Source organism: Patella vulgata, chromosome 7 (genome assembly GCF_932274485.2).
Source record: "Patella vulgata chromosome 7, xgPatVulg1.2, whole genome shotgun sequence".
Lineage (NCBI taxonomy): Eukaryota > Metazoa > Mollusca > Gastropoda > Patellidae > Patella > Patella vulgata.
The window spans coordinates 23,270,989-23,297,257 of NC_065885.2; the positions used below are offsets into that span (position 1 = coordinate 23,270,989).

The 26,269-nt window shown below is 33.0% G+C and overlaps 1 protein-coding gene across 1 annotated transcript in view; it reads right to left on the reverse strand.

Annotated features, from left to right (window-relative positions):
* Positions 1 to 26,269, reverse strand: part of LOC126826678 (stabilin-2) — an 83,752-nt gene that overhangs the window by 25,354 nt on the left and 32,129 nt on the right. Inside the window, exons 21-28 of the mRNA XM_050555672.2 lie at positions 15,409 to 15,589; positions 12,912 to 13,005; positions 10,467 to 10,619; positions 8,221 to 8,316; positions 5,573 to 5,716; positions 1,943 to 2,088; positions 1,397 to 1,514; positions 197 to 289 (exon numbers count right to left, since the gene is read on the reverse strand). Of these exons, the coding sequence (XP_050411629.1) occupies positions 197 to 289; positions 1,397 to 1,514; positions 1,943 to 2,088; positions 5,573 to 5,716; positions 8,221 to 8,316; positions 10,467 to 10,619; positions 12,912 to 13,005; positions 15,409 to 15,589 (1,025 nt within the window). The remainder of the gene's footprint in view (positions 1 to 196; positions 290 to 1,396; positions 1,515 to 1,942; positions 2,089 to 5,572; positions 5,717 to 8,220; positions 8,317 to 10,466; positions 10,620 to 12,911; positions 13,006 to 15,408; positions 15,590 to 26,269) is intronic.

Consider the following 26,269-nt stretch of genomic DNA (forward strand, 5'->3'; position numbering starts at 1 on the left):
TTACAAGCGTGATTATCTTAAGTAAGTTTTAAGATTTAAATCAAGGGCAATTCAATTCAGTCCGACAGCTCATCAAACAAAGGGGTAACAGGTGCAAAAATAACTACAATCAATCCTCTTCCATTAGTTAAGATATATCGACAAGACCTTTAATGGATTCCAGTACATGATTTAATTATAGTAAAAAAGATCTTACCTGGTCTATGATATGTATATAACCATTTAAAGCTGGTATATCAGACTGTATTATCTTAGCTTCATCTCCTAGAGTTGTTAATAAAAATACTCCCTGAAAGAACAAAAATCACTGGTAACATAGTTGAAAAAGCAACTCAGCAAGCTGCAAATGGTTGATTGCAAATTGAATTGAGCATCTTTAAATTAGATTGTGTGCTACATTAGCAGATGCTGAAATAAAAATATTTAAGTGTGCTTTTAAACTTATACTACACGTGTATTAAATGGAAGCTTATTTTTGGTGTATTGATGACTTTTTGGTGACCTGGCCTTTATTAAACCCAACTAAAAATGTCCAACCAGCAAAATTTTAAAAGAGCTAACCTGATTATAACTATCAAAAAACCCCACAGAAACTAGACATAAACAGCTATACAGAGCACACATGTACAATTGACCTGTGATATAACAGATATATAGAGCACACAACCTACCTGTGACTTAACAGTTATACAGGGCACACAACCTACCTGTGATTTAACAGTTATACAGAGGACATAACCGACCTGTGATTAAACAGCTATACAAAGCACACTATCTACCTATGATTTAACAGTTATACTGAGCACACATCATGCCCATGATTTAACAGCTATGCATAGCACACAATCTACCTGTGATTTAATTAACAACTACCGGGTATACAGAGTGAAGACTGACCTGTGATTTAACAGCTAATCAGAGCACACGACTGAGCTGTGATTTAACAGATATACAGAGCACACAACCTACCTGTGATTTAACAGTTATAGAGAGCACACAACCTACCTGTGATTTAACAAACTGAGCAAATAACCTACATGTGGTTGAAAAACAGAGCATATAACCTACCTATGATTTAACAGTTATACAAAGCACATAACCCACCTGTGATTAAACAGCTATACAGAGCACACACCTTACCTGTGATTTAACAGTTAATTATAGAGCACACACACAGAATGCTCATGATTTAACAGCCATACAGAGCACACAATCTATCTGTGAACAGTTACACACAGTATTCATAACCAACTTGTGATTAAAAAGCTATACACAGGACATAACCTACCTGTGATTTAACAGCCATACACAGCACACAACTTACCTATGATTTAACAGTTATACAGTGCACACAACGTACCTGTGATATAACAGCTATACAGAGCACACAACTTACCTGTGATTTAACAGCTATACTGATAGAATAACCATCAAATAAGGTGTCAAATCTACCATAAAACTTGGCTAATTGTTTTAAACTTTCAATATCAAACTCTTTATCTAATGTATGGAACCTAAAAATAAATATCATATATATATATATATATACCAACAATAAACATTCAGAAAACCAATCAAACTAAATGATTATTCCCCTTTGTCAAAGATGCTGTCTGAAAACCTCTTATCAATTCATCATTGAATTCATTCACTTCATCTCAACTATTTAGGAATCAAGTCACCCCATTCCATTACTAACCCAGTTAATCACTTACATCAAGATCATTCCATCACTAAACCAGCTAATCACTTAAATTAAGATCATTCAATCACTACTCCATGTATTCACTAACATAATCATTTGCTGATGAAAACATACAAGTCATCATTATCCAGTCTCCACATGCAATTCATCACACATCCCTGCTTGTTAATTCAGTCCTTCCAGAACTAGATCATCCTTTCTTTTCCAAAAATCAATAAACATAAACATAAACCATACCTAATCATAGAAAGAACATTTTCATCATCTTTCCAATAATCAGCCTCCCCATCACCCAGTAATTTTGACATGACATCATCAGTAGGGGCAAAAAATGTATAATTGCTCTCCACAAAATTTAGTATATTATCATTTTCATCTAAAACCTAAAATAAAACAAATTTAGCATTCTACTGCAGTATATATATATATATATTATAAAGGTTCATACATTTATTTCAAGTATATTTTTCATAATAAATCATCTGTTTCACAAATTCAAGACAGCCCATGATGAGACTTATTATAAACTAGGGTCATTATAGTGAAGAATCCAGTGGCCTGAGTCACCTGACCACTCAACTTTCTCTGGATTGATATTGATTACTATGTTCAGTTTTAAAATATGTACAAAACTTTTCTTTTTGATTTCAATGCAACCTAATGATAAATTCCAGAATATTTTCTGAAATTTTTAAGTGAAACATTTTTGTAACCCATCATGCCAAGAAAAGACCCCTGGGCAGTGCTTGCATTGCAAAGTTTAAAGTGGTATTTGTTTACATGAGTTAACCAAACAGAATCAAGGAAATTTCATTTTTATAGTACAATTCTTAAAAATAAAATATGAAATTAAATTGACTATGTGCTTTGATATATTTCGGCCAAAAATAAATTTTTGATTTTGTTGGATTTCATATTTTGATTAGTTTGGAAGAACGATGATCTGTCTTCTTGGAAAGGAAAATGTTATATTCATAGATAAAGCCAGTGATGAGATCATGTATTCCACTGTTGACATAGTAAGCCAAAAATAAAAAAACTGCTGACTTTTGTTTAATCTTTCGAAATAAAAATTGAATTGTTTAGAGCTTGTTCTATTACTAACCAAGATAACACACTAGATCAACCCAATTTATCACTTTATTTAGACCTAACTTAAAGGCTTATCTTGCTACTATTTTGCTTGTATCTCAAGTGTTTTATTTCCTTTTATATGCATCATAAAAAGATAAAGAAAGAGCTGCAGGTTTCATATTTTCAACAAAATCATCTTAAGAATTTTTAATTTAGTAAGTTGCATATGCCTGTGTAATTAAACAATATTAGAAAAAAACCCAAAAGTATTCAGAACTGACAAAAGTCTCTTGAACTTAGTGAGCTGGAGACAATGATCCCTTCAGAACAATCTTCAATGTTGAAACCTACTGCCTGACTTGAATTAGTTTGGACACATTATTTTGTTGAGTAGAATTCATGGTAGTATCTTTGTTACTTTATCTCTGATAGTCTAAGCTTTATACACCCAGTTAATAAACAAACCCAATTGTCTCTGATATCAATCATCTCAAGAGTCAATTCATTACTTCCTCAAACCAAGAATACAGAGTTCTTAATTATTTCTTAAGACAGTTTCCTGAAGAAAGGTATTATGCTTATGATCTCAAGTTCTGCTTCAGATCACAATTTCAATGGTTACTCTGCATAAATACAGTAGCAATGTCTCTTTAAATATTGAACTTGTAAGTGAAAACCCCAAAGGTATGGAAGCTAACACTTTCCTGATAATTTTAAATGGCATTAAGAATTTGTTCTATGTCTCAGTTGGTGACGGGACATGTGCTACTAAAATCATATCAGTAATCTTTACAATCTTTAAAGTACCAATATGAAATTGGTCACAGACCATGGTTCAAAAAGGACATTGATCATTTGGAAAAAGTAACAAATTTTTACTCCCCTAAATAACATGCACCTCTAGTTCAAGGGGGACTCACTAGGGCGAAAAAGTATGTGATAAATGTGTGGGTGTTTACGTATCGATTATTGCATCATATTTAACCTCTGTAGTTAATATTTCTGGCTAAAATAAAACATAGTCCTTCTACATTTATTCAATATGCATAATCACATCATTTATAATTTATTTAACATTTGATGCCAAGTAAAGACCTACAATAGGTAGATTTAGTTCTTACATAATGCATCTTAAAAGCTGACATTAGCTACTGACACCTGTGTTCTATCTGGTGCATAACTAACAATTAATACTAATAAATTGAGGTATTATCCAGGTATAATGTGATAATTATAAGATGAAGAGCTATAACGAAGACCTTATTCCTTATTCCAAATGAATTAATAATCGCATTTATGTATTAACTCAGCTGATACATAATTGTGAAAATTATTCATTATTTCATATATGTGTATCAAGGCAATGTACAGGTGTTAACAAACAAGCCAACAGTGAGGCTGATGTCCCTCGCCGAAATCCCAAAATAAATAGATGACACATATTAATTAATAGCACTTTTATTTTTTTCAAAAGTATCATGCAATCAAACTGATTATCAACTATACACTAAATTTCATCACTCTCTATCAGATAGAATCAAAGTTATCTTGTCCCAAAGCATCAACCAATGAAATTGCTTAGCTCGAAATGTTAATCATTGAACTCAGTCAAGACATTCACCTAATGAACATCTACATCAAGTTTAAACATTCTACCTCAATTAAAAGCAGAGTTGTTATGTTCCAAAGTCTTGACCAATCAAATTGCTTATCGCTCTGCTTACCCTGAGCAGAAACTGTTCATCATCGATCTTAGTCAAAGTATTGATGTAATAAAGCTATACACCAAGTGTCCTCACTCTCACTTGATTAGAACTAAAGTTATCATGTCCAAAAGCATCAATCAATCAAATTGCTTATCTCTGCTTACCCTAAGTAAAAAGTGCTCATCCACGAACTCCATCAAGGCATTGACCCAATAAACACCTACACTAAGTCTGAACATTCTAGCTCAATTAGAAGGAAAGTTATTGTGTTCCAAAGTCTCAGCCAATCAAATTGCTTATCGCTCTGCTTACCCTGAGCAGAAAATGCTCATTATCGAACTTAATCAAGGTATTGATGTAATGAAACTATACACCAAGTTTCATCACTCTCACTTAATTAGAACTAAAGTTATCGTGTCCCAAAGCATCAACCAATCAAATTGCTTATCTCTGCTTACCCTAAGCAGAAAATGCTCATCTTCGAACTCCATCAAGGCATCAACCTAATACACACCTATACCAATTTTAAACATTATAGCTCAATTAGAAAGAGAGTTATTGTGTCCCACAAAGTGTAATGGACAGACAGACGGACAGACAGATGAACCCATTTTAATAGTCCCCTGCTTTCTTCGAAAGGCGCGGGACAATTAATGACGATAGAGTGTTTACTTGTACCCAAGTGCAAAAACTAAGTTTATGATTTATGAAACCTGGAAATCAGAGTTTGTCAACTATATGTCTACTTTGTATGCCAAAGATAATTTTTTAACAGAAAATTTTACTACCAGTATTTTTATTTATTCAGTTTACAGAATTTTTTAAAAGTAATTTTACATTGTCTGATGAGGAAGGTTAGTAGGCTTTAGGTACTCTGACTTTCTCAGAAAACTGAATTCTTAAAAAGCAACAAACAGTGGCAATCACAAGGACCAACATGCTGACCAGACAATTTCAGCCAAGTAAAAAAAACAAAAGATTTTCCGACCGACCCTATTTTGGGGCGGGGGTAAGTAACCATAAACACATGTATTTTTTTCTTGAGCTTAGGTCTTTTTATTTTTAAATATGTTGTATATGAACTAACATTTAGTAATTTAGCCAGTAAAGTAAGATTTGGGTGAATCTTGATTTCCTCAGATATAGAAGCATAACATGTATAGCCATCACCACCATAATTTTTGCCACATGTACAGTTCTTTGTTCCATGTCCAGTTGATGTACAAATTGCCTGAAAGAAAAAACAAGCAGTTGTCATGCAAGATACGCCCACATAGAGATGGACAGAAAACAAGTTAAAAACAAAGGAAGCGATTTTCGTACAATTAGGGGCCATAATCCAATATGGGCGAATATCAAAAGGAAGCGAAATTTCTAAGATCATATATTCTAAGTTTCATAAAAATCAGATAACCAGCGGTTGCCCACATTTTGCAAGGGATGGTTTTTGTTGGGGCAGTTTTGTTTCGATTTCCCCGAAAATCGAACTCAACCGTCAGGGTGTATGTAATAGTGATAAATTTAAACGTTTTTTTAATCAAGGAAGTTACGGTCCAATATGCGCAAATATCAAAAGGGACCACGATCTTTGGATTATAAACATTTCAAGTTTCATTAAAATCGGATAAAAATTGTGACTTCTGAGTGTCCAAAATCATGCAATTACATATTTTTACACTATTTGCTTACAAAACGGGGATATATTCAAACGGTTTTTAAAACTGAATACAAAGTGTGACTTCTAGCCAGTTCACAAGCTAAAAATGCGATTTTTCGAACCATCAAAGAGCGGCAATTTTGTCTGGCAATTTCGATCCGATTTTTACGAAATTTAAACTCAACCTTCACTGATGTGTAACGGTGATATATTCAAACGGTTTTAAAAATTGAATACAAATTGTGACTTCTAGTGGGCTTACAAGCTAAAAATGCAATTTTTTGAACCATCAGGGGCCATAAACCAGGAAGTTACGTTCGAATATCCACGATTATCGAAAGGAACCAAGATCTTTGTGATTTAAACATAAATTTAAAGTTTCATCAAAATCGGATAAAAATTGTGGCCTCTAGAAGGTCCACAACCTTGATATACCATATTTTTACACTATTTGCATACGAGGGGCGGCCATTTTCTCTGGCAGTTTTGGTCCGATTTTCACGAAATTCGAACTCATCCATTATTAGGGTGTAATGGTAATATAGTAAAACGAGTGTAAAAACAGATAAAAATTGTGACCTATAGAGGGTCTATAAGCTAAAATAACGATTTTTACGTACAATCAGAGGCCATAATCCAGGAACTTACGATCCGATAACTGCGATTATTGACAGGAACCAAGATCTTTAGGACATAAACACATGTTTTGAGTTTCATCAAAATCGGATAAAAAGTGTGACCCCTAGCGGACCTGCAACCTTGATATTACATACTTTAACACTATTTACGTACTTAGAGTGGCCATTTTGTCCTGTAGTTTCAGTTTGATTTTCATTATGGTGTAACGGTAAAATATTTGAATGTTTTTTTTTTAAATCGGATAAAAATTGTGACCTCTAGGGGGAGCACAAGCTAAAAATAAAATTATTCATACAATCAGGGGCCATAATCCAGGAATTTGCGGTCCGATATGCGCAAATATCGAAAGGGACCAAGATCTTTGAGTTATAAACATATATTTCAAGTTTCATTTAATTTGGATAAAATTTGTGACCTCTAGAGTGTCCACAGGCTTAAAACGTGATTTTTCGTACAATCAGGGCCTATAATCCATAAAGTTTGGACCCGATACATGTCAATATCGAAAGGTACCAAGATCTTTTGGAAATAAAACTATGTCAAGTTTCATCAAAATCAGATAAGAATTGTTACCTGTAGAGTGTCCACAAACAAATTGTGAATGGATGAACAGGGGCGACGGCAATATACGTCTACATGAAAATGTGTGCATATAAAAAAAACATTAGAAAACCACACATAATAGATGATAATAGCATTTACATCTATTGATCATAATCCTCAAAGGTTTTCGATAGAGGCGGGTAGGCTGATTATAACGCACAAAAATAACACGACAACTCCATATGGGAGCTAAAACATCTCATCAAATTTAACAATCATGGCAACCTGGTAAACATATTCTTTTAATTTTTTACATTGTGGTCATAAATTTGAAGTGATTTAATAGTTAAATGAAATAATTCTCTTAAACATTTATTAAAGAAGACAATAGACATTACGTTTTCTTCTATGCACCTGCTTTATCCTAATGAATCACGTTCTTACAACACCAACATTAAAAGTACTAAATGGAATGGAATGGGATTTAACTAGAACTTTATTGATCCGAAAATTTTGATTTTATGTTGTGAATTTTGCAACCATTCTGCATTTATGGTTGCACACTTTCAGAATTTGGAATGGGGAAATTATGAACTCACATAAAATTGGAAAAACATATAAATAAATATATAAATAGCTGTCTTTTTTTTATTAGCTGAACAAACCCTAATTTAAATTGTCATCTCTGCAGTGTTAACAAGGGGATTAACTCTGGAAGTAAGGTGTCTTCCTTTCAATAAACTAAACAACCTACCAAAATTTTATAATGCTCCCATAATCAGTCTTGAATTAACAGACCGGGTGACTAAAATACAACAGTATTAAGATGTGTGTTTATAATTATATGTACAGAATTATTCAACCCAGGATCATTAATACACCCAACTTCAACTTACCTTTTCATGGCAACCACCATTATTTACTTGACAGACATTGGAAACTTCACATACTGTACCATTACCATGGAAACCAATTTTACATATGCAGTTAAACTGTAATTAAAAAACCCCTTTTCAATACCACTCAGAGACAAAATAAAATTACAACAATTTGTCTTCTTCTATTATTCTTTGAATATTATCAATTTAGGAACATGTATTAAGAACCAGAATGCTGCTGTTAATTTCTGTCTATAATATAATATATATGAATATGGTACTAGATAGTAGAATCTGCTAATTTTGTAATGAATATGAAAAGAAATGAAATAGGGTTTAACGTTCTGCTCCGACTGGGCTAATGAAGGCAGGCATGTGCTATACAGTGTGCTATGTGGGAAATTTTGTCTACTCTTATATCGAATTCCAACTGCCAAGCGATCTTTAACATGCACGCCAATCTGTACACAGGACCTTGGTTTTTCTTCCCATCCAAATGACTGGACAGCTGTCCTTGTCAGGTCCTCTGTCCTACACTGACAAGGTGAAACCACGGCGGAAAATCCCCATTAACTTTCTCGGCCAACACCTGGATCGAACCAGCGGCCTCCAGGCTAGCAAGCCAATTTTTTACCCACTTAGTCACTGAGGCTCCCTTTAAATGAAGAAATGGAGTTTAACGTCTTGCCAACACAATATACAACAGTCAAATTGAAACAAAATTGAGATTTTTTCCTAATATCGGATATGGAATGTTAGGGAGGAGAAGTTTGCCAACAATAGCACTTCCATCTATAGCCTACTTCATTGAATCCAACTGGTATATAAACGCAAACATGAACATGAGTGGACTTTGGTTTCCATCCTATTCGAATAACTAAAAAACACTTTACTCAATACCCACACTTAATAAATGAAATGAGGATACAAGTTACAAACCAATCTGATTAAAGCATTGATCCTATTTCGTTTTGTTTGTTATAGTTCAAAATTTTGTTATAGTTGTCTTTTACCACACTAGTATCTGGAAGAGTTGTTATAGAACCCACATTCTGGTTGATGTGAGGGGTTAGCTAATGTAACGCTGATTGATTAATTAAATGTCTGACGTCATAGGGTCAAAAGCAGCACGTATGACCATTGACGCAACCTCCCACTACAACCGGTCAGACCATCATGTAGTGAAGGCCATCGATAGTATAAACCAGCGGTTGCCAGGTAAGATATGCCCTCTAGAGGGTCCACAAGCTAAAAAAAACCCTGATTTTTCGAACATTCAGGGGACATAATCCAAGAAGTTACAGTCCTATATACACGAATATCTACAGGAACCAAGTTCTTTGGGTAATAGACTTACATTTTAAGTTTTATCAAAATCAGATAAAATTGTGACCTCTAAACATGATTTTTCGTACAATCAGGGGCCATAATCTATGAAGTTACGGTTCGATACATGGCAATATCAAAACGAACCTAGACCATTGGTATATAAACGTATATTTCAAGTTTTGTCAAAATCAGATAAAAATTGTGACCTTTGTAGTGTCCACAAACAAATTGTGGACCGACAAACAGGGGCGGCGACAACATACGTCCATATGAAAATGTGAGCGTATAAAAAACGAAACAAAATAAAGATCTGACATAGCAGAATGTTTTTTAAAAAAAAGAACTAAAAAAATCCTAATTAGTAACATTTAGTACAAGGTTTAAAATAGAAGAAAAATAATCCTGTAAATTTTTATGAAGACTCTCGAAGTTCTAAATCCTAAAGATATTATTGTTTTTATAGAATTTCTATGTTTTAATAGCATTAGCCTTCAATTATAAAGACTAAAATAGTATTCGTTTTGATTTTTATTCTTTTAAAATTATTGCAATAATCAAATTGAATCCTCATTTCCAAATAAGAAAAAAACATTTCTGTCTGTATTTGTTTCCATAGTTAGAGGCATTAACAATTTAAAGAAGCATTATATAAGATTTAGATAAAGAAAGAGATGGCTGTTCTTGCTATATATAATAGTTCAAAAACAGATAAGAAATGGATATATAGAAAATTTCTGTCAAATTACTTTATTTTGAGCACAGTAATGAGTAGAATGGGCTTGCTATGTGAATAAATGTCTAAATAATAATTTATATGATATTTGAAGTTAGAAAAAAGACCTGTTATAGGCAGATTTAGCTCTTGAATAGTAATATTAATTTGAAGCCCAGAAATTAAAATATTCTTTCTAAATGTCATCTAAAGTAAAGCTTACACTTCCTGGTTCTAAGTCACTACATTCAGCGTCTGGATGACAATCTTGATGCTGAGAACATGGAGTAGCAGGATAACAATAAAAACCATCACCAATCCATCCTTTATTACAATCACATTTAGGCATATCTGGTCCCACTTTAGTACAAGTTGCCTATGCAAGAAAAAGTTCAAAATATCAATAGTTAACCAAATATAATCTAACTACCGGACGGCGAAGGGTAAATTTGACTCATTTATGCAAAGCAAATTAATTGCCTCAGGCTATAGTCAACCTTTAACTACATTAAAAGTATTGAATACTACGAAAAGCATCAAACCTCCATGAAGAGAGAGATGTGCTCTCTATATGCTTTTAGCTACTGGGTGACAACTGAATTTGTTTTAACCAAAAATTAATTCTTCCCGATTCCAGAATCATAACAGAAAGAAAACATCTATCATATTTCAGAATATTAAATGAACTTGTAGCAATAGCAGAGTATTTGGCCATAATCTGTTGTATTCTGGTCAATCTGGAGATTCTCTTTCCAAATTTTGAATGTTGGCCTTTTTTAGTTAGGTTAACAGAAGATGGAATTGGGTTACTAGAAACGTCAATTTCATGAAACAGGGTCAATAAGCTTCCATTTCTTTAAATATGAACAGATTTCATCTTAAAAATGGTTCTATTGCCCCGAGTTCCTTTAAACTCTGACAGTAGCAAAGACATATTCTAAACCTTATCTGTGTAAATAGGTCATTATAGATATTATGTCTCCGAAAATAGTTTTAAAATGAGACACTTGAAGCTCAAAGCTACATTTAAAACTACAATCAATAAAAGAGAAAAAGATCGAAGACATACAGAAAGATTCTGTTCAATGATTTAGGATTACAGTTCAAAAGTAATTTCACCGAACGAAGAGTATAAAAATTTCAAGCAAAAATGACCAATATCTAGCTCATATATGTTACTTTATTATTTTTTAATTGTTTTTAAATTCAAATCTATATTCATTAATGCTTGGTTAGCCATTAGAGACAGACAGCAATTAACCTGTCAATTTAAATTATGACAGGCTGACAAGTAAGTGGTTGATCTGTCTATAAGATCCTTTAACTATTGTTTTAAATGTCTCAAGACTTATTCCAATAATTATGTCAACACATTCATAGTAGTTTCATTCCATGTCAAGTGGGCCAGGGGTGGGAAATCGACCCCCTCGAAAAAATATGAAAAAAAAAAATATGTTATTGTACATGTAAAAACTAGAAACTCTGCAAAATTTGTGGTCTGTAGCTTGAGTTTCCGATAAGTTTTCGAAGCAAAATATGTATCAATAATTTACTTGAGTTTCAGATATCTTATTTTTACCTTTCAAGTGAAGATATACAGCTCAAAGTTAGTATTCTTAAAGAACTTTTTGTAATCGGATTACAGGTGCGTGGTAGGGTTCGCATGCTACTTGGTGTAATTGTATATTTTCTGGATTTTGTATAGCTCCAGGAGATACAAAATAATAAATATAAACCCAAATTGTGGCCTATCCAGAGATTACCAGTAGTACTACATAAGAAACATATGAAAATGCATCAGTCTTCACTAGATTCCCAGAAAATTGGTGTTGAATATGGTTTCAGGCACAAATTTTCAAAAATTGCCTCATATTTTCGAGTCGATAGAACCCGGTAGATGAGCACCGAAAATTCTGAAACTTGGTGTAATTATAGTTTGTACTAATATCTCCAACATATGTTAAAGCCATTCTTGTCCCATGCCATCTCGATATTTTTTCATAATCTGTGTTTTGGGTCAATCTATGTCAATTATTGTATTTTCGAGCCAAATGAACCCGGTAGATGAGCACCTAAAAATCTGTCACTTGTTGAGATGGAATGGGAAAAGAATGGTTCTTTGAGCTGTATATATCTTCACTAGAAAAGTAACATTAAGATATCTGAAACTTATTGGTAACTCGTGAAACTCAATGCCCTTATCTCAGTCAATTTTTAAGCTGCAGTTTCTAGTTTTTGAATGTACAATAACATATATTTTTCCCAGAATTTTTCGACAGGGTCGATTTCCCAAATTTTTGAAAATTGTTCCACTTGACATGGAATGACCCAGTAACTAATTTAGATAAAAAGACATTAGATAAATTATTAGTGGGAACGGCCAGCTTAGGGAACCTTTATACTAGTTGGAGGTACAATTCATAAGAAATTATAAGTTATGTAATTGTTGCTGTTATTTGTTCCTGAAATAAAGTGCTGAAGATCCATTCCAAGAATCTATATCCATTTCTGTTACTTAGAGAACATCTGTCGATGAGCTACATTCCCTAAACCCAGTGTTACAAGTTCAATGGATAGATGTAGTCAATTGTTTAATTTACGAGTACATAAGGGAGCTTTTAGAAATAGAACTAAAGTCTAAATATGATTCTACTGGGGGATTACATACCTGTAAGTGACAACCTCCACGATCTGCTTTACTACATGGATCTATTTCTTGGCATTCTCCATAAATGTCTTGGTATCCATTTTTACATACACAACTAAAACAATTCAAATATAGTAATCAATATACGGTAACGGTACTGTGCGAACACATATACTAAATACTCCATGACCACATACTGAATACTCCATGACCACATACTAAATAATTTTTGTCTCTGTGACCACATACTGAAACTAAATACTCCATGTTTTTCTAGGGGAGGCCGAATAACCCATGTAAACATTTATTTAGATTTCTTGTGAAAGCTGTTGGCTTTTCTGCTCAAAAATAAATGAAATGAAATAGGGTTTAACATCCTACTTTCCTGCTCTGACTGGGCTAATGAAGACAGGCATACACCATGCAGTCTGCCAAGAGGGAAATTTTGTCCGAATTCCAACTGTCATAGGTTCTTTATGTGCAATGCCAGGTTCTTCATTCTACACCGACAAGGGGGAACAATGCTGGATAATACTGATGAACTTTCTTGGCCAACACTGGGAAAGCTGTTGGCTTTTCTGCTCAAAAATAAATGAAATGAAATAGGGTTTAACATCCTACTTTCCTGCTCTGACTGGGCTAATGAAGACAGACATACACCATGCAGTCTGCCAAGAGGGAAATTTTGTCCGAATTCCAACTGTCATAGGTTCTTTATGTGCAATGCCAGGTTCTTCAATCTACACCGACAAGGGGGAACAATGCTGGATAATACTGATGAACTTTCTTGGCCAACACTGGGAGCGAGACATTGTCCTACTCACTGAGCCATTGCGCCTCCAAACTCAAATTTTAGAGAATCATCTTGAAGTATCACAATCTGATTAAAATACAGATCTATATTTGATTTTGTTTTATTTATACTTTCGATGGCAGCTCTACTACATGAAGACCTGACCGGTTGTAGTGGAAGGTTGCGTCGATAGCCGTACGAGTAGCTTTTGATTAACCAATCAGCGTTGACGTTTCTAGTGGAATAGCCACAATTCTGTGCACAGTATGCCACAGGGTTCCCGCGGCTTCGTCAAACATTTTTTCAAGGATATTCAAGGATAAATATACATCAAATTCAAGGATTTTCAAGGACATTTTTTAGCCTAAAGTTACAATTTTTCATCTTAAAAATAACCAAAACATTACCAACTATCATTATAATCTCATATTTAAAAGGAATTGAAGACATTTGAAACAAAATTAAGGATCTCAACTGAAATTCAAGGATATTTTCCTATTTCCGCGAAATTCAAGGATATTAAAGACCTTGAAAATGAAATTTTAAATTTAAGGATATTCAAGGATTTTCAAGGATCGCGGGAACCCTGTGCCAAGAACTCACCGTAACAGACAGTTTCATTAACTAATCCGTTGCTTCAACCAGAACATGGAAGACCTAACAACACTTCCAGATCCTAGTGTTTTAATCAGATTGGAATTATCGTCAACCACATTCAAATGCTGCTTTAAGTCAACCTTTAAATGATATTTCTTCACGCAGATATCAAAAGTGTATTTTATTTTCTAGGGTACTATTATGATTTCACTTGAGGCTTAACTAGTGGTTTAAGTTTCTTACTACTTATTCAAACCCACAACAAAGCCAGATTGTTCACAAATACACATTTATAATGGGATAATTGTAAATATTGGTTAAAATCAAATGAAATGGGTTTTAATGTCAAACTGTTCTGCTCTGACTTGGCTAATTATGAAGACAGTAATCTTGGTTGAGAGATACACATTAATCTTGTAATTCTGAATGTAACAACACCAGATCATGACATTAACATGCGAGAATGATATTTACACAATCAATTCTCTCAAACACATACAAGTCTTTGCCACAAGATACTCATTATCCTTATGTTTCACACTGAATTTGAAAAAAATCTATCAAAAATTGTGGCCTCTATAGTATTCACAAGGAGGCTAAATCCATAACGGAAGGTCACAGAACGCTGAATATCGATAGGGTTGAACCTCTCATGACCCCAATGCTCGACGTCAATGCTTGAAATAAAACCATCAAGAACAGAGGCAATAATCCAGGAAGCTATGGCCTTATATGTGCCAAAATAGAATGCATCCAAGATTTGTTCCAGTGGTTATGGCTATTTATTTCAAATCTTAAATCTTTTTTAATTAAATGTGTGTAGATTGGTTTAAAATTTGCCGTTGGGTTTTTAATTACCAAGTAACCGATTCAAAATTTTTTCAACTGTTACATCCTGTTACATATCTTTTACTTTTAAGAGAGTTATGTGAATGATCCGGCTTGATGTATCTTTATTTTGATAATTTAATTTCACAGCAGTCACACAATATGGACCTCTATTCAACCGAAAGGGCCATTGGAGATTTGTTAATGATCAGTGACATATTTATTCTAAATCAATCAACAGTTAAATAATAAATGCGTTTGTGCCATCAGAATCACTGAAATGAAAAAACAAATTCTTACTCATAATGACCATCTTGTTTGTAACAATTTGAATGAACATGACAGTATTGCTGTTCTTCACCACACTTCATTAATTTCCTGTCACAGTTTATTCCTCTATATCCTGCAAAACACGAGTTTGTCTTGCAAATACCATTTCCTTTAATACCATCATTACAGATACCATACAAACAATCACATTCTGAAAATATATACACAGACATATTAAACACCAATATCTCTCAAAACTCATCCACACTTAATTAAACTCATTATATATGGAAAAACATTATAGGAGAAATAAGATAATCCGGTATTTCTCATAGAACTCTTTGTCATAGTTCCAAGCAACTATCTGAAGCACTGGGATATGGTTTGAAATAAATACCACTGCCCGTTGTCAAGTACATTTGGAGGTGACATCCTTGGGAGAGGCTAATTATATAATTGTAGGCCGGTTGGGATAGTTCAGGAATTTCCGGAGTCCACAATGATCACTTCATATAAATGAGTATTTTGGGGAATATAATTAGCATCTCCTGACAATGACGACATCCTTGACTAGCAATCACTTATGTCTGAATAATGTGCATACAGGGTACTTCCCAGCAAGTACAACCTAGAATATGCAGGTTATTATCAAACAGTACTCATGAACAAATGCTAGGTGAGTGATATAGGAGAGGAGGGTTAGGTGGTTGAATGCACTTTGAAATGAAATTGTACCATATATTAGTTCCAAAATGAGCTGAGCCACGGTGGCCAATTGGGTAAGATGCTGACTCAGGAGGTCAGGAATTTGATCCCGGTGTTGGCCGTGAAAGTTCCTCGGGATATTCATGCATGGTTTTCTCTTGTCACTGATGCAGGATGGAGGGCCTGACCGAGATCCCGTGCACATATTAGTATGCATGTAAAAGGTCCCTTGGCAGTTGGAATGCTGTAGCAAAATTTCACTCATAGCACACTGTATGGCGTTGCGCCCGTCTTTATTAGCCCAGTCGGAGCAGAACAGTAGGACGTTAAACCCTATTTCATTTCATTTCATTTCCAAAGTTTGTGTCAGGTGATTTATGTCTAGTTTTAATATCAACATGTTTATGTGATTGTGTATAGTTGTCACCTCTATTAAAGAGGCTCAGTAAACCTTTTTAGTCAAGTTTTTCTAATTCTTAATTTTTAACCATTTAACCTAAAAGTATTCAGCAACCCATGTTAATGTTCAATATATACAATGGTTATATGTATTGCAGAGGTATAAATGCTAGCACACTATATGCCCATCAACCAATCAGTAATTAAACTGTCAGTTGGATGTTGATACCGGCAAACTTTAAAAAACTGTACAGAATTTCCAGGTCATTCTATATAAGATCTTTCAATGTCAATAAACAATTTTCAATGACAAATACACACTTTCTGAGAAAAAAGTCATGAAAATTTTGAGCAAGGACACTGAAAATGCCCTACAGTTTTGTTGAAGAAACAAGAAACTTCAACATGAGTGAAATTTAAAAGCTTTTCATAGAAGTGGTTCATTTCAATTCAAGGACTTTTCAAAGGTAATCAGTACTGAAACTGAAAGGCGTTTTCAGTAGAACAATGTTAAAACTTGTTTTCACTAGAATTAAGAACTGAATTAAGCATACAATATAAAAACATCTTATCATATAATTGACTTTGCCGCATTAAGTAGGTCCTTCATATTCAATTATGTTTGGCTAAAAATAAAGCAGTTAACAGGATATAGCTTTTTCTGATTTTACAATATTCTCATCCACTTAAGCATTTTCAAGAATATTACCACCAATTTTTTCTCTCCTATCTCCTGGGCTACTATATACCAATGATAATTGACTGAAACCTTGTAGAAACTGTGGTATATAACATATTCTCTAAACAGTTCACATAGTAGACAAAATATAATACATGGTGCTTTCATGAATTTTTGTTATTAATAAGTAACATATTTTCAATACCAATGAACATAGTCCATGCTACATCTAAAACTACTGTTAAAAATTCCAAAAAAGCAAGTTTTAAAAACAATATTAAGTACTCGATCTGTACTAAGCTAAAAGTAAAAAAAATGTGAATGAGCCAAAAATTTTTGTTTCATTTTTCTCATAATAAGTTTTTAAATTTTCACTCAGACCTTTTTTCTATATCACATTCAAAAGACATCATTAAAAGTAAACAGTGAACTATATAATTGATTCTGAATTGAGGAAACTCTCCTAAGACTTTGAGAAGACTGGATAAAGAGAAAACATGCACGGAAGATAAAAGTCATCTGGGGCCTGTTTCACGAAATTTTAACTAAGATAAAATCCAAATTTTAGTAATTTGATTGGATAATATTAGATTGATTTTAGTGCTTAGCCAATCAAAATTGAAGTATCTGCTAAAATTTGGATTTTATCTTTAGTTAAGATTTCGAGAAACAGGGTCCAGCGCAGTATGAGCTAAGCAACACATACAAATTCTAAAGAGATCACATTATAATTAAAGCCGCCAATTTGTTTATTGAAAATCAATAGGATAGACAACTGATATAAATTTGAGAAAGATCAGATCATAATTCAATCCTTTACAGTGACAATAGGATTTGGCAACAAAGGGAAATAACTCTGGAAGTCATCAAAAATCATTGAAAATCAACAGGCGTCTTCATTTCTACATTTATATTTCATGTAGCACATAGCCGATCATGACACCACACTAGTATTAGTATTATACAACATCTGGGAAATATTCCTTTATTCCCCGGATCCATTCACTTAATCTGATGTGTACGTTTGTTATTTGTGATGACTGTATATTGTGTCTTGTTCGTAGATTTATCTTGTATATTAGTTTGTGTGTGGTGCAGTCCCCCTGCACTTACTATACACAACCCATATCAATTCTAAAAAGAAATAAGGTGACAGCAATATATGCCGCATTTTAAATATTATCTGAAATGTTATATAGATATTAGTTTCAATGCTTGTTTCAATTTCAAATTCAAATGATTGATGATTAGATGATATGATCTTCACAGACAAACATCACGATAATATTCTTTGCATCTGGTTTTCAATTTCTAATTTAAATCATCTTTTCTAACAAACAATTTAGAAAGTAAATAACAACATGTATTATATTTCAGAATACAATTTTAGAACAGACATTATTATTTGAATAAGTATAGAGATACTATTACAATATCTTAAACAGGATGCACACATCATACATCCTGTGTAAGATATTTAAACGCAATGTCTTCCTCTTGACCATTAAACAACTTAAAATCAAGACATTTTCAATAAAATCGTCAATCCTATATTCCATCTAGTATAAATCATGAGCCTGTGTTTTAATATGATAGATTAATACTGTTTATAGGTGTGTTAAAAAGAGATATATCGGGATACAGCAAACTTTTTAAAAACTGCTTTTTAGAGTACATTTTACAATAGGTCAATAACTCCTAGAGACCTAATGGATATGAAACAAAATACCAAGTTCCACTGAAATTGCATTAAGAATGTAGAATCTATTGCTATTATCTGGCTATGGTCAATAACTCAGAATAAATCTATTCAAATTCAAACTCATTACAAATGCATGAAATGAAGACTCCAGTTCACTAATAAGTGGGGATGGATGGAGAATTGAAATGAAATGTGATTTAACGTCCTACTGTACTGCTCCATCTGGACTAATGAAGATGGGCAAACGCCATACAGTTTGCTACGAGGGAAATTTTGCCAGAACAGCAGTGTTACGGCCTACTTTTATATTGAATTCCAAAGGTTTTATTACATGCATGCCAATGTGTACACAGGACCCCGGTTTTTCGTCCCATCCGAACGACTATATGTTATCCCTTGCTAGGCCCACTGTTCTGCATCACTGACAAGGGGGAACCACGCTGGAAAATCCTGATGAACTTTCATGGCCAACATTGGGATTGAACATGGGACCTCCAGGTTAATGAGCCGTCTTACTCACTGAGCCATTGCGGCTACTGGGATAGACGAAGATCCACACTAAATTGGGCCATATAAAATATCTGATATAGTATTGAGCTATTGAATATCTTTTTCTTCTTTTAAATTTTTTGTGGGTTATCAAGTTTGAATAAGGTGGACCAACAGATAATACATTTAAGACTATACTTCATAAAACACAGTTATTATCATTAGTTTGTTAAATCAATCAAACCATTTTATCTGTTAATGACAAAATTATCTATTTTTCAAGATTAATGTAAATACTTATAGATTTGCTATTTGTATCACCACCTGATTTGTCCTTGTGGGAATTCTGCCAATCAGTAATAAGGAAAGTCATTGTTTATACTGAGTTAGCGTGACACTTATAATTGAGTAATTAGAATTCTGACCAGTTTATGATTACATCATTTAGAAACTTGATACATTAGACAAGAGGCTTATTAACAAACCTGAAATATAAATATTGAGCTATGCACAAAGCAAATTAGCAAATAAAGAAAAGATATTATAGAATTGTGCAAGTTAAGTAGCAATCCAGAAAGTTAATTCCAGTGCAATCAATCCTTGAAGTCTCTGATCATCATTTGAGTGATTATTAACCCGTTAAGCTTGACATTTTTAAAACGTTAACTACCACACCTATCATGTAATTAATTTGACGAAGTAACGAAGAATTATGTACTATGTTCTAAGAATAGGTAGAGGAAAATACCTCCAAGGCATTATATTACGCCCTACACACAGTGAGTGGCAGTTGTCCAGGACGTTATATAACGACCTACGCACTTAACGGGTTAATGCTTTGCAAACTACAACTTGTGAAAGTTGAATCTCTAAAGATTCAGTACTATGTAGTGTTTATAAAGATATGATGAACATTGATCAACATTCGCCATCCTCTGCAGATGACAGAAACTGGATATTGTTCCTAACATATTCTTATGGGACTCTTTTTAATCTTAATAAATTGGGAGATTATCTACCCTTGATATTTTGATTTTGTTTTCTTAATTAAATATAAAAAAGTGATGCGTTTTCCATGGCGCTCAGTATATTAAGTAATGAATTTTAGCAAGGATTAAGCAGTGGACAATAAATTATTGTCCCACAAATGCAAATGACATTATCTATAAACTATAAGTACAGTAGTTATTAACTTTGGCATTATCAAACTATGAGTACAGTAACTATTAGCTCTGACATTATTTATACCTAATTATAAGTACAGTATAGTTACCGCTATTAACTCAGTGTAGGATAAAGCATGAGACTGAGGTTATCCTGGGGAAAGAAAGACTGAAGAAAATAACCCGAGAAAAAGGGGAGAAAAATACCAGTAGGCCGAGGTTTATCTGTTGAGGGTTTTTTCTGAAGTCTTTCTTCCCCAGCATAACCAAGTCAAGGACTTTAACTTTATCTTGCTTATAAACCGTCTATGTTTAAATGTACTCAAAATGAGAATATTCCAGAATTCTGGTAAGAAAAACCTTATATCATGTTTTCTTATGAAAAAACAACCCTACTCTGGAAGAATAACCCATTACAGGTTAAAAGAAAAACTTTCAGAAGAATAACTCCAAATTCCCCTGTATATATCCAAAGCCGCCCCCGACATTCAGACCGCAAGTTATTCCGTGCATAGAATATACCCCAAAGATCAAAGAGATTTAACGTTATAGGTTTATAAGACATTATCAAACTATGAGTACAATAGCTATTAACTCTGACATTATCTATACCGAGTACAGTAGTTATTAACTCTGACATCAAACTATGAGTACAGTAGCTTTTAACTCTGACATTATCTATTAATTATCTATACCAAACTAAATGAGTACCAGTACAGTAGCTTAATTTTTTTGATGTTTTGGGTTGTCAAGCATTTAGTTTTTTGTTTAACAGTTCTATACAGTATTTTTTTTGTTCATCAAGTGCATCACTTTTCAGATTAATTTTGTTAATATTATGCCGTGGTAAATAAAAAAACATTGTAATGTAAATAAATGCAAAGTACCACTGATCCTAAAGGTATTCAAAGTCCAATAAATACAAATTTTTATTAGTGGAAAATACCAAAATAACAGGTGTTCTCATATGTCTATCAGTAGTATTAGACCTTTTGAAAGGAGTAAATATACACTGCCTCCTCAATGATACTGTAATAAAAATACCAAAATAACTGGTATTCCCATGAAATCCTTATACGGCATTTAGTAATTGAATGTATAATATTAAAACACAAATTATGTGGAAAACAATCACTGAGTTTATTTCACACTACGTTTCAACAAGTCCTTCTTGTCATTCTCAAGTAAGTAATTGAGAACTTACATGAGAACGACAAGAGGAACTTGTTGAAATGTAGTGTGAAATAAACTCAGTGATTGTTTTCCATATAAATTGTGTTTTAATATTGGTATTCCCATGTCTATAAGAAGTATTAATATTAGACCTTTCAAAAGGAGTAAATATACACTGCCTCAGGAATGAAACCTGTCACTACTGTTATAGATATTAACAAAATAACTAGCATTCCGAAGTCTATATTAAGTATTAGACCTTTCAAAGGAGTATATATACACTGCCTCATGAATGATACCTGTCACTCATAAATTATTAGGTATATATACAGAAACATCAGTGACATTAAAATAGTTCTACAATGATAGAAGACACCACCATTTTATACTTCTCAACAATAACTCAATAAAATACTGATTCAACTTTAGTAGTAATCTTCCCTGTCTCATTGTCAGTGAAAGACCCCCAGCTAGAAAATCCTCATAAAAGGTGCATAACCTATCAATTGCTAATGCATAACCGTAAGGCATTGCAGAAATAAGACTTACTTAATCAAATCAAGAGTCACTTAGTACACTTGGTAATCATAATTCTTGCTCAAAATGCAATCTATACATTAACTGCCATTTCAGGCCACCAGAATTATTTTTCTGTAAATCAAAAACAGTTTTTAACTAGAAAAGCCCCAATTAATGCATCCTGTACTCTATATTTTAAATGTTTCTTTTTCATGATGTTGTTTTAATTCCATGTTTTAAAAAGATCAAGTCCTATAAAGATATGTTAAGATGGAGTAAAATAATATAGTCGTAAATCATAGGTTTTCACATAAATTGCTTCAAAAACAAGCCCAGAAAAAAATCTTTGTTGATTTTCTTGTATCTAAAGGCTCTATGAAGATCAAGTTGTGATCTCTGATTGCTTATAAAACATAGTGTGCATAAATGACAGGAAATGTTAGACCCTCCATTTCCCTCAATTAACTTATATTACTCGATACAATAAATAGATTAACACACAACAAATTGACCAATCTTGTATCCCGCACCTTTTAGCTATGTCTGAAATCAATGTACAGACATTATCTTAAGTCAAATAGATGGATAATTATGATGAAACAAGCCAATGATAACAGTGCATGCTTTTAACTTGACCTCAGTTTTCTTGTTTTAGTCTGGTCAAATGATTGAAAATATTTATAATTCTTTTTCTCCTAGATCTCAATTCTCTGCTTTTTCTTTTTATCAAATTACTGAGAGAAAATTGATTTATTCTTACAAGCCAAAGCAATCTGATCTGCTGGTCTTGAAATTAACACTGCAGAATTAGATCAAGTACTAGATCAACTTAGAGGAGTTGTTGATTTTCGAAAAGGTAATATGTCTTTGACTTTGAAAGAAAGTTTTAATGTTGCAAATATTCATCAATCATCATGAGCGATCAGGTACATGCCAGAAAACCAGGTTGATCGACCCAAAGTAAACATTCCCAATCACTCTTGCATGTAAGAGATAATGAACTGGATTAAGCTGGGACAAGACCACCACTATCCTTAGTGAAGATTTCAGTATGTTTCTTCAAATTCTAATACACACTGCTGTATTCAGTTTATTCAATTCTAAAACATTCTAAAAAATAGGTTATTGCTGGGTTTTTTTTATTGCTTGACAAGGTTTACACATGATATAATATAGTCATGTATTTCAATTCACATAAAGTGCGAAAAGGTGAGCACTCTAAAAGAGTTACGCAATCTTGATAAGTGTTCTGGTGAAATGGTTCAATAGTCTATTTCTTCACATTTGGGATTTTTTTTGCATATTTTATTCAGGAACCCTATAAGTACATCCTTGTAATAACACCCACACCTTCGCCATTATAATATGGAAAATGTTGATATAATTAGATATGTTAGTAGTGGAAAAACTATCTACTTCCGAAAAGTCGTTGGATACCCCCCTAAGCATTTTTCCCTCTATGGAATTTAATTTGTACAAAACTTTAGACTGCATGTATATATTAAAATATACTGCGATCATTTAAAAAAGGTTACATGACACATTCTATTTGCCAATACATTTGATAAGGACATGGGAGATACACTTCTAAGTTTACATTTCTACAAATATCTTGTGGACATTTTGTCACATGAATATAATTTACATATCATAAGATTTTTGTGCACACTGTTTACTAAAAATTGGAGGGAACACTGTTCCAACCCCCCTGATCAACACCCCTGTCCTCTCCTCTTTGTTATTTATTAACACAAGTGATCAACACCCCTGCTCTCTCCCACTTTTTGTTTATTAATAAAACTAGATGAATAACCTACAATTATAATGACAATATATAGAGAAGGCTTATTGTAGGGATCAGTTAGAATAAAACCCATGAAGCCATCCTCCTTGAATAAGGGTTTATATCTAAAAACTTTCATAAAAATTGACACAATTAACAGATGTATGTACATCAATACAGATTCTAAAGGTTCCAGACCCACAGAAAACATTGAATCAATTTTTTTCATAATATTCCTAAATTGACTGCTTAAAATAACGACCTCTGTAGATTTTATATGACATAGATATCTCTCCAGGGATCCTAACTTTCTTTTTAATGTCACTTTTTTTCATCAAGACAAAAAATAAGTAAATCAATACAAAACAACAATGGGCAACCTTCACCAGCAATCTGAGACTTGCATTCATTTGGTCCTCATCTCAAATCATTATAGTCAGTCGCGTTCCAACATGCAATTTGGAGATAAGTTACACGGAATAGTCTTAACAGGAAAATAATTAAATACTTGGCTAACTACGACAGTGACAGCAAATTGACAAGTTAATGCCATTCTCTGATTGGCTAAAAGAAAGGTGATGTGGTAACAAGGCATGACTATGAATTCTTTACCAATATTTTCTGATCAAACAGTCTTAGTTTTCCACCTGAGTTACATCCCAGACCAGATTGTCTTCTATTCTTATTTCAGACTTTGATTTTTTTTTTATGTGTCTTTTGTGAAACAATCAAATACGATTGACAATTATAGTTTAGAAGTGTAATAAAAGTGTTAAGAAATTCACACCTCAAAACCAGTTTTTTAGTTAGGTATTAGTTTTTATTTTATGTGATTTACCAGTGCCAAGAATTCAAAGTTTGTAAAGGAATAAAAATTTTGTTATTATTAACAGGTAAGATTTTATTTGAACCTGATGTAGTCGAAAGTTATATGAATTTTTATTTTCTTAATTAAGTGAAAAAAAAAATTCAAATATGTTTATTTAGGTTAAATTAAATGTTGCTTCAAAAAACAAGAGTGGGTGTGTGAAAGATCAATGAATTATTGTGCCATCCCAATTGATGTGCCACCATATTAAAAATATAATGTGCTATTAAATTAGCCAAAGCATCAATTAAGATCACCAGTGACAGATGCCTAATCTTCGTACAAATTAAGCTGCCATGGAAACTTTAAATGTACTTTATCATAATTAGAGGCCTCCTTGTTGGGTCCTATCTGAATAACTGAAGATTCTTTGTCAAGATATAAGCCCTTTGTATCACCATAGTTCAGAGTGTTGCTGATAGTTGCCTCATCTAAAACTTTAAAAAATTAAATGACACTAATACACCGGCATCACTCTAAATTGAAATAACTGCATGTCTATACTCATTTTAAAGAATATGCACCCAAGAAAGGCAAAGTCTGTGTAGTTGTAATTAACCACCTATTGCCAATAAAAAAAGCTTTCCGCCTAAACTCAATCCCCGCGCTGTATTCATACCCCCTTCCACAAACAAAAAATGGACCTATTTTTATCAAGCAATAGACAATTTTTATCTGGCATTGCCAACTATAGACACTTCTTAAACACCGATATGTACATTAGTAGGAACAATCCTGACCCAGCTAATTGATGATGTCCAAGATTAACCACCAGAAACACCTACTCATCTTCAACTACACTCTGTCATATATTATGTAAATGAAGATGAATTTATTTGAAACTGTGTACCGGTATTGCTTTTGTTTATTTCTTTTACTATATCAAATTTTGTTAAGCATTAGTATTATCTCCATTTCGTTTCAATGATATTGATGCTGCTCTTAATGGACGTATTCATACAAAAAAATCTTTTTTATCTTATCTTATTAGCAATACCACCATGAAATTGAGAATAACCAGTAATAAAGTATAGTAATAGCAGCAATCCAAACAGCATCTGTTTTTTTTTTAAAAGGGAAATATGTCTTACAGAAAATGCAGTATTTGACCTGAGCAAGTCCATAATGCTCAAAAACATCAACTGTTAGAATAATCTATTCATGAAAACAAATATGAAAGGTAGTTTCTGTCATTGGATAGTCCCAAGAGAGGAGTTTTAAATTTGGAAAATAGAAATCTATCAGCTAACATCTAGAGATATATTCATCATAGTTTGACTTAAACATCAATCAGAGCAACTTGATACTACAAGAAAATGAGCAATTAATGTTAAACACACCTCAAGGGTCCTGACTCAATCATACAAATATAGAGTTCTCCTGGAAAGCCATAACATGGCTACAAAAATCT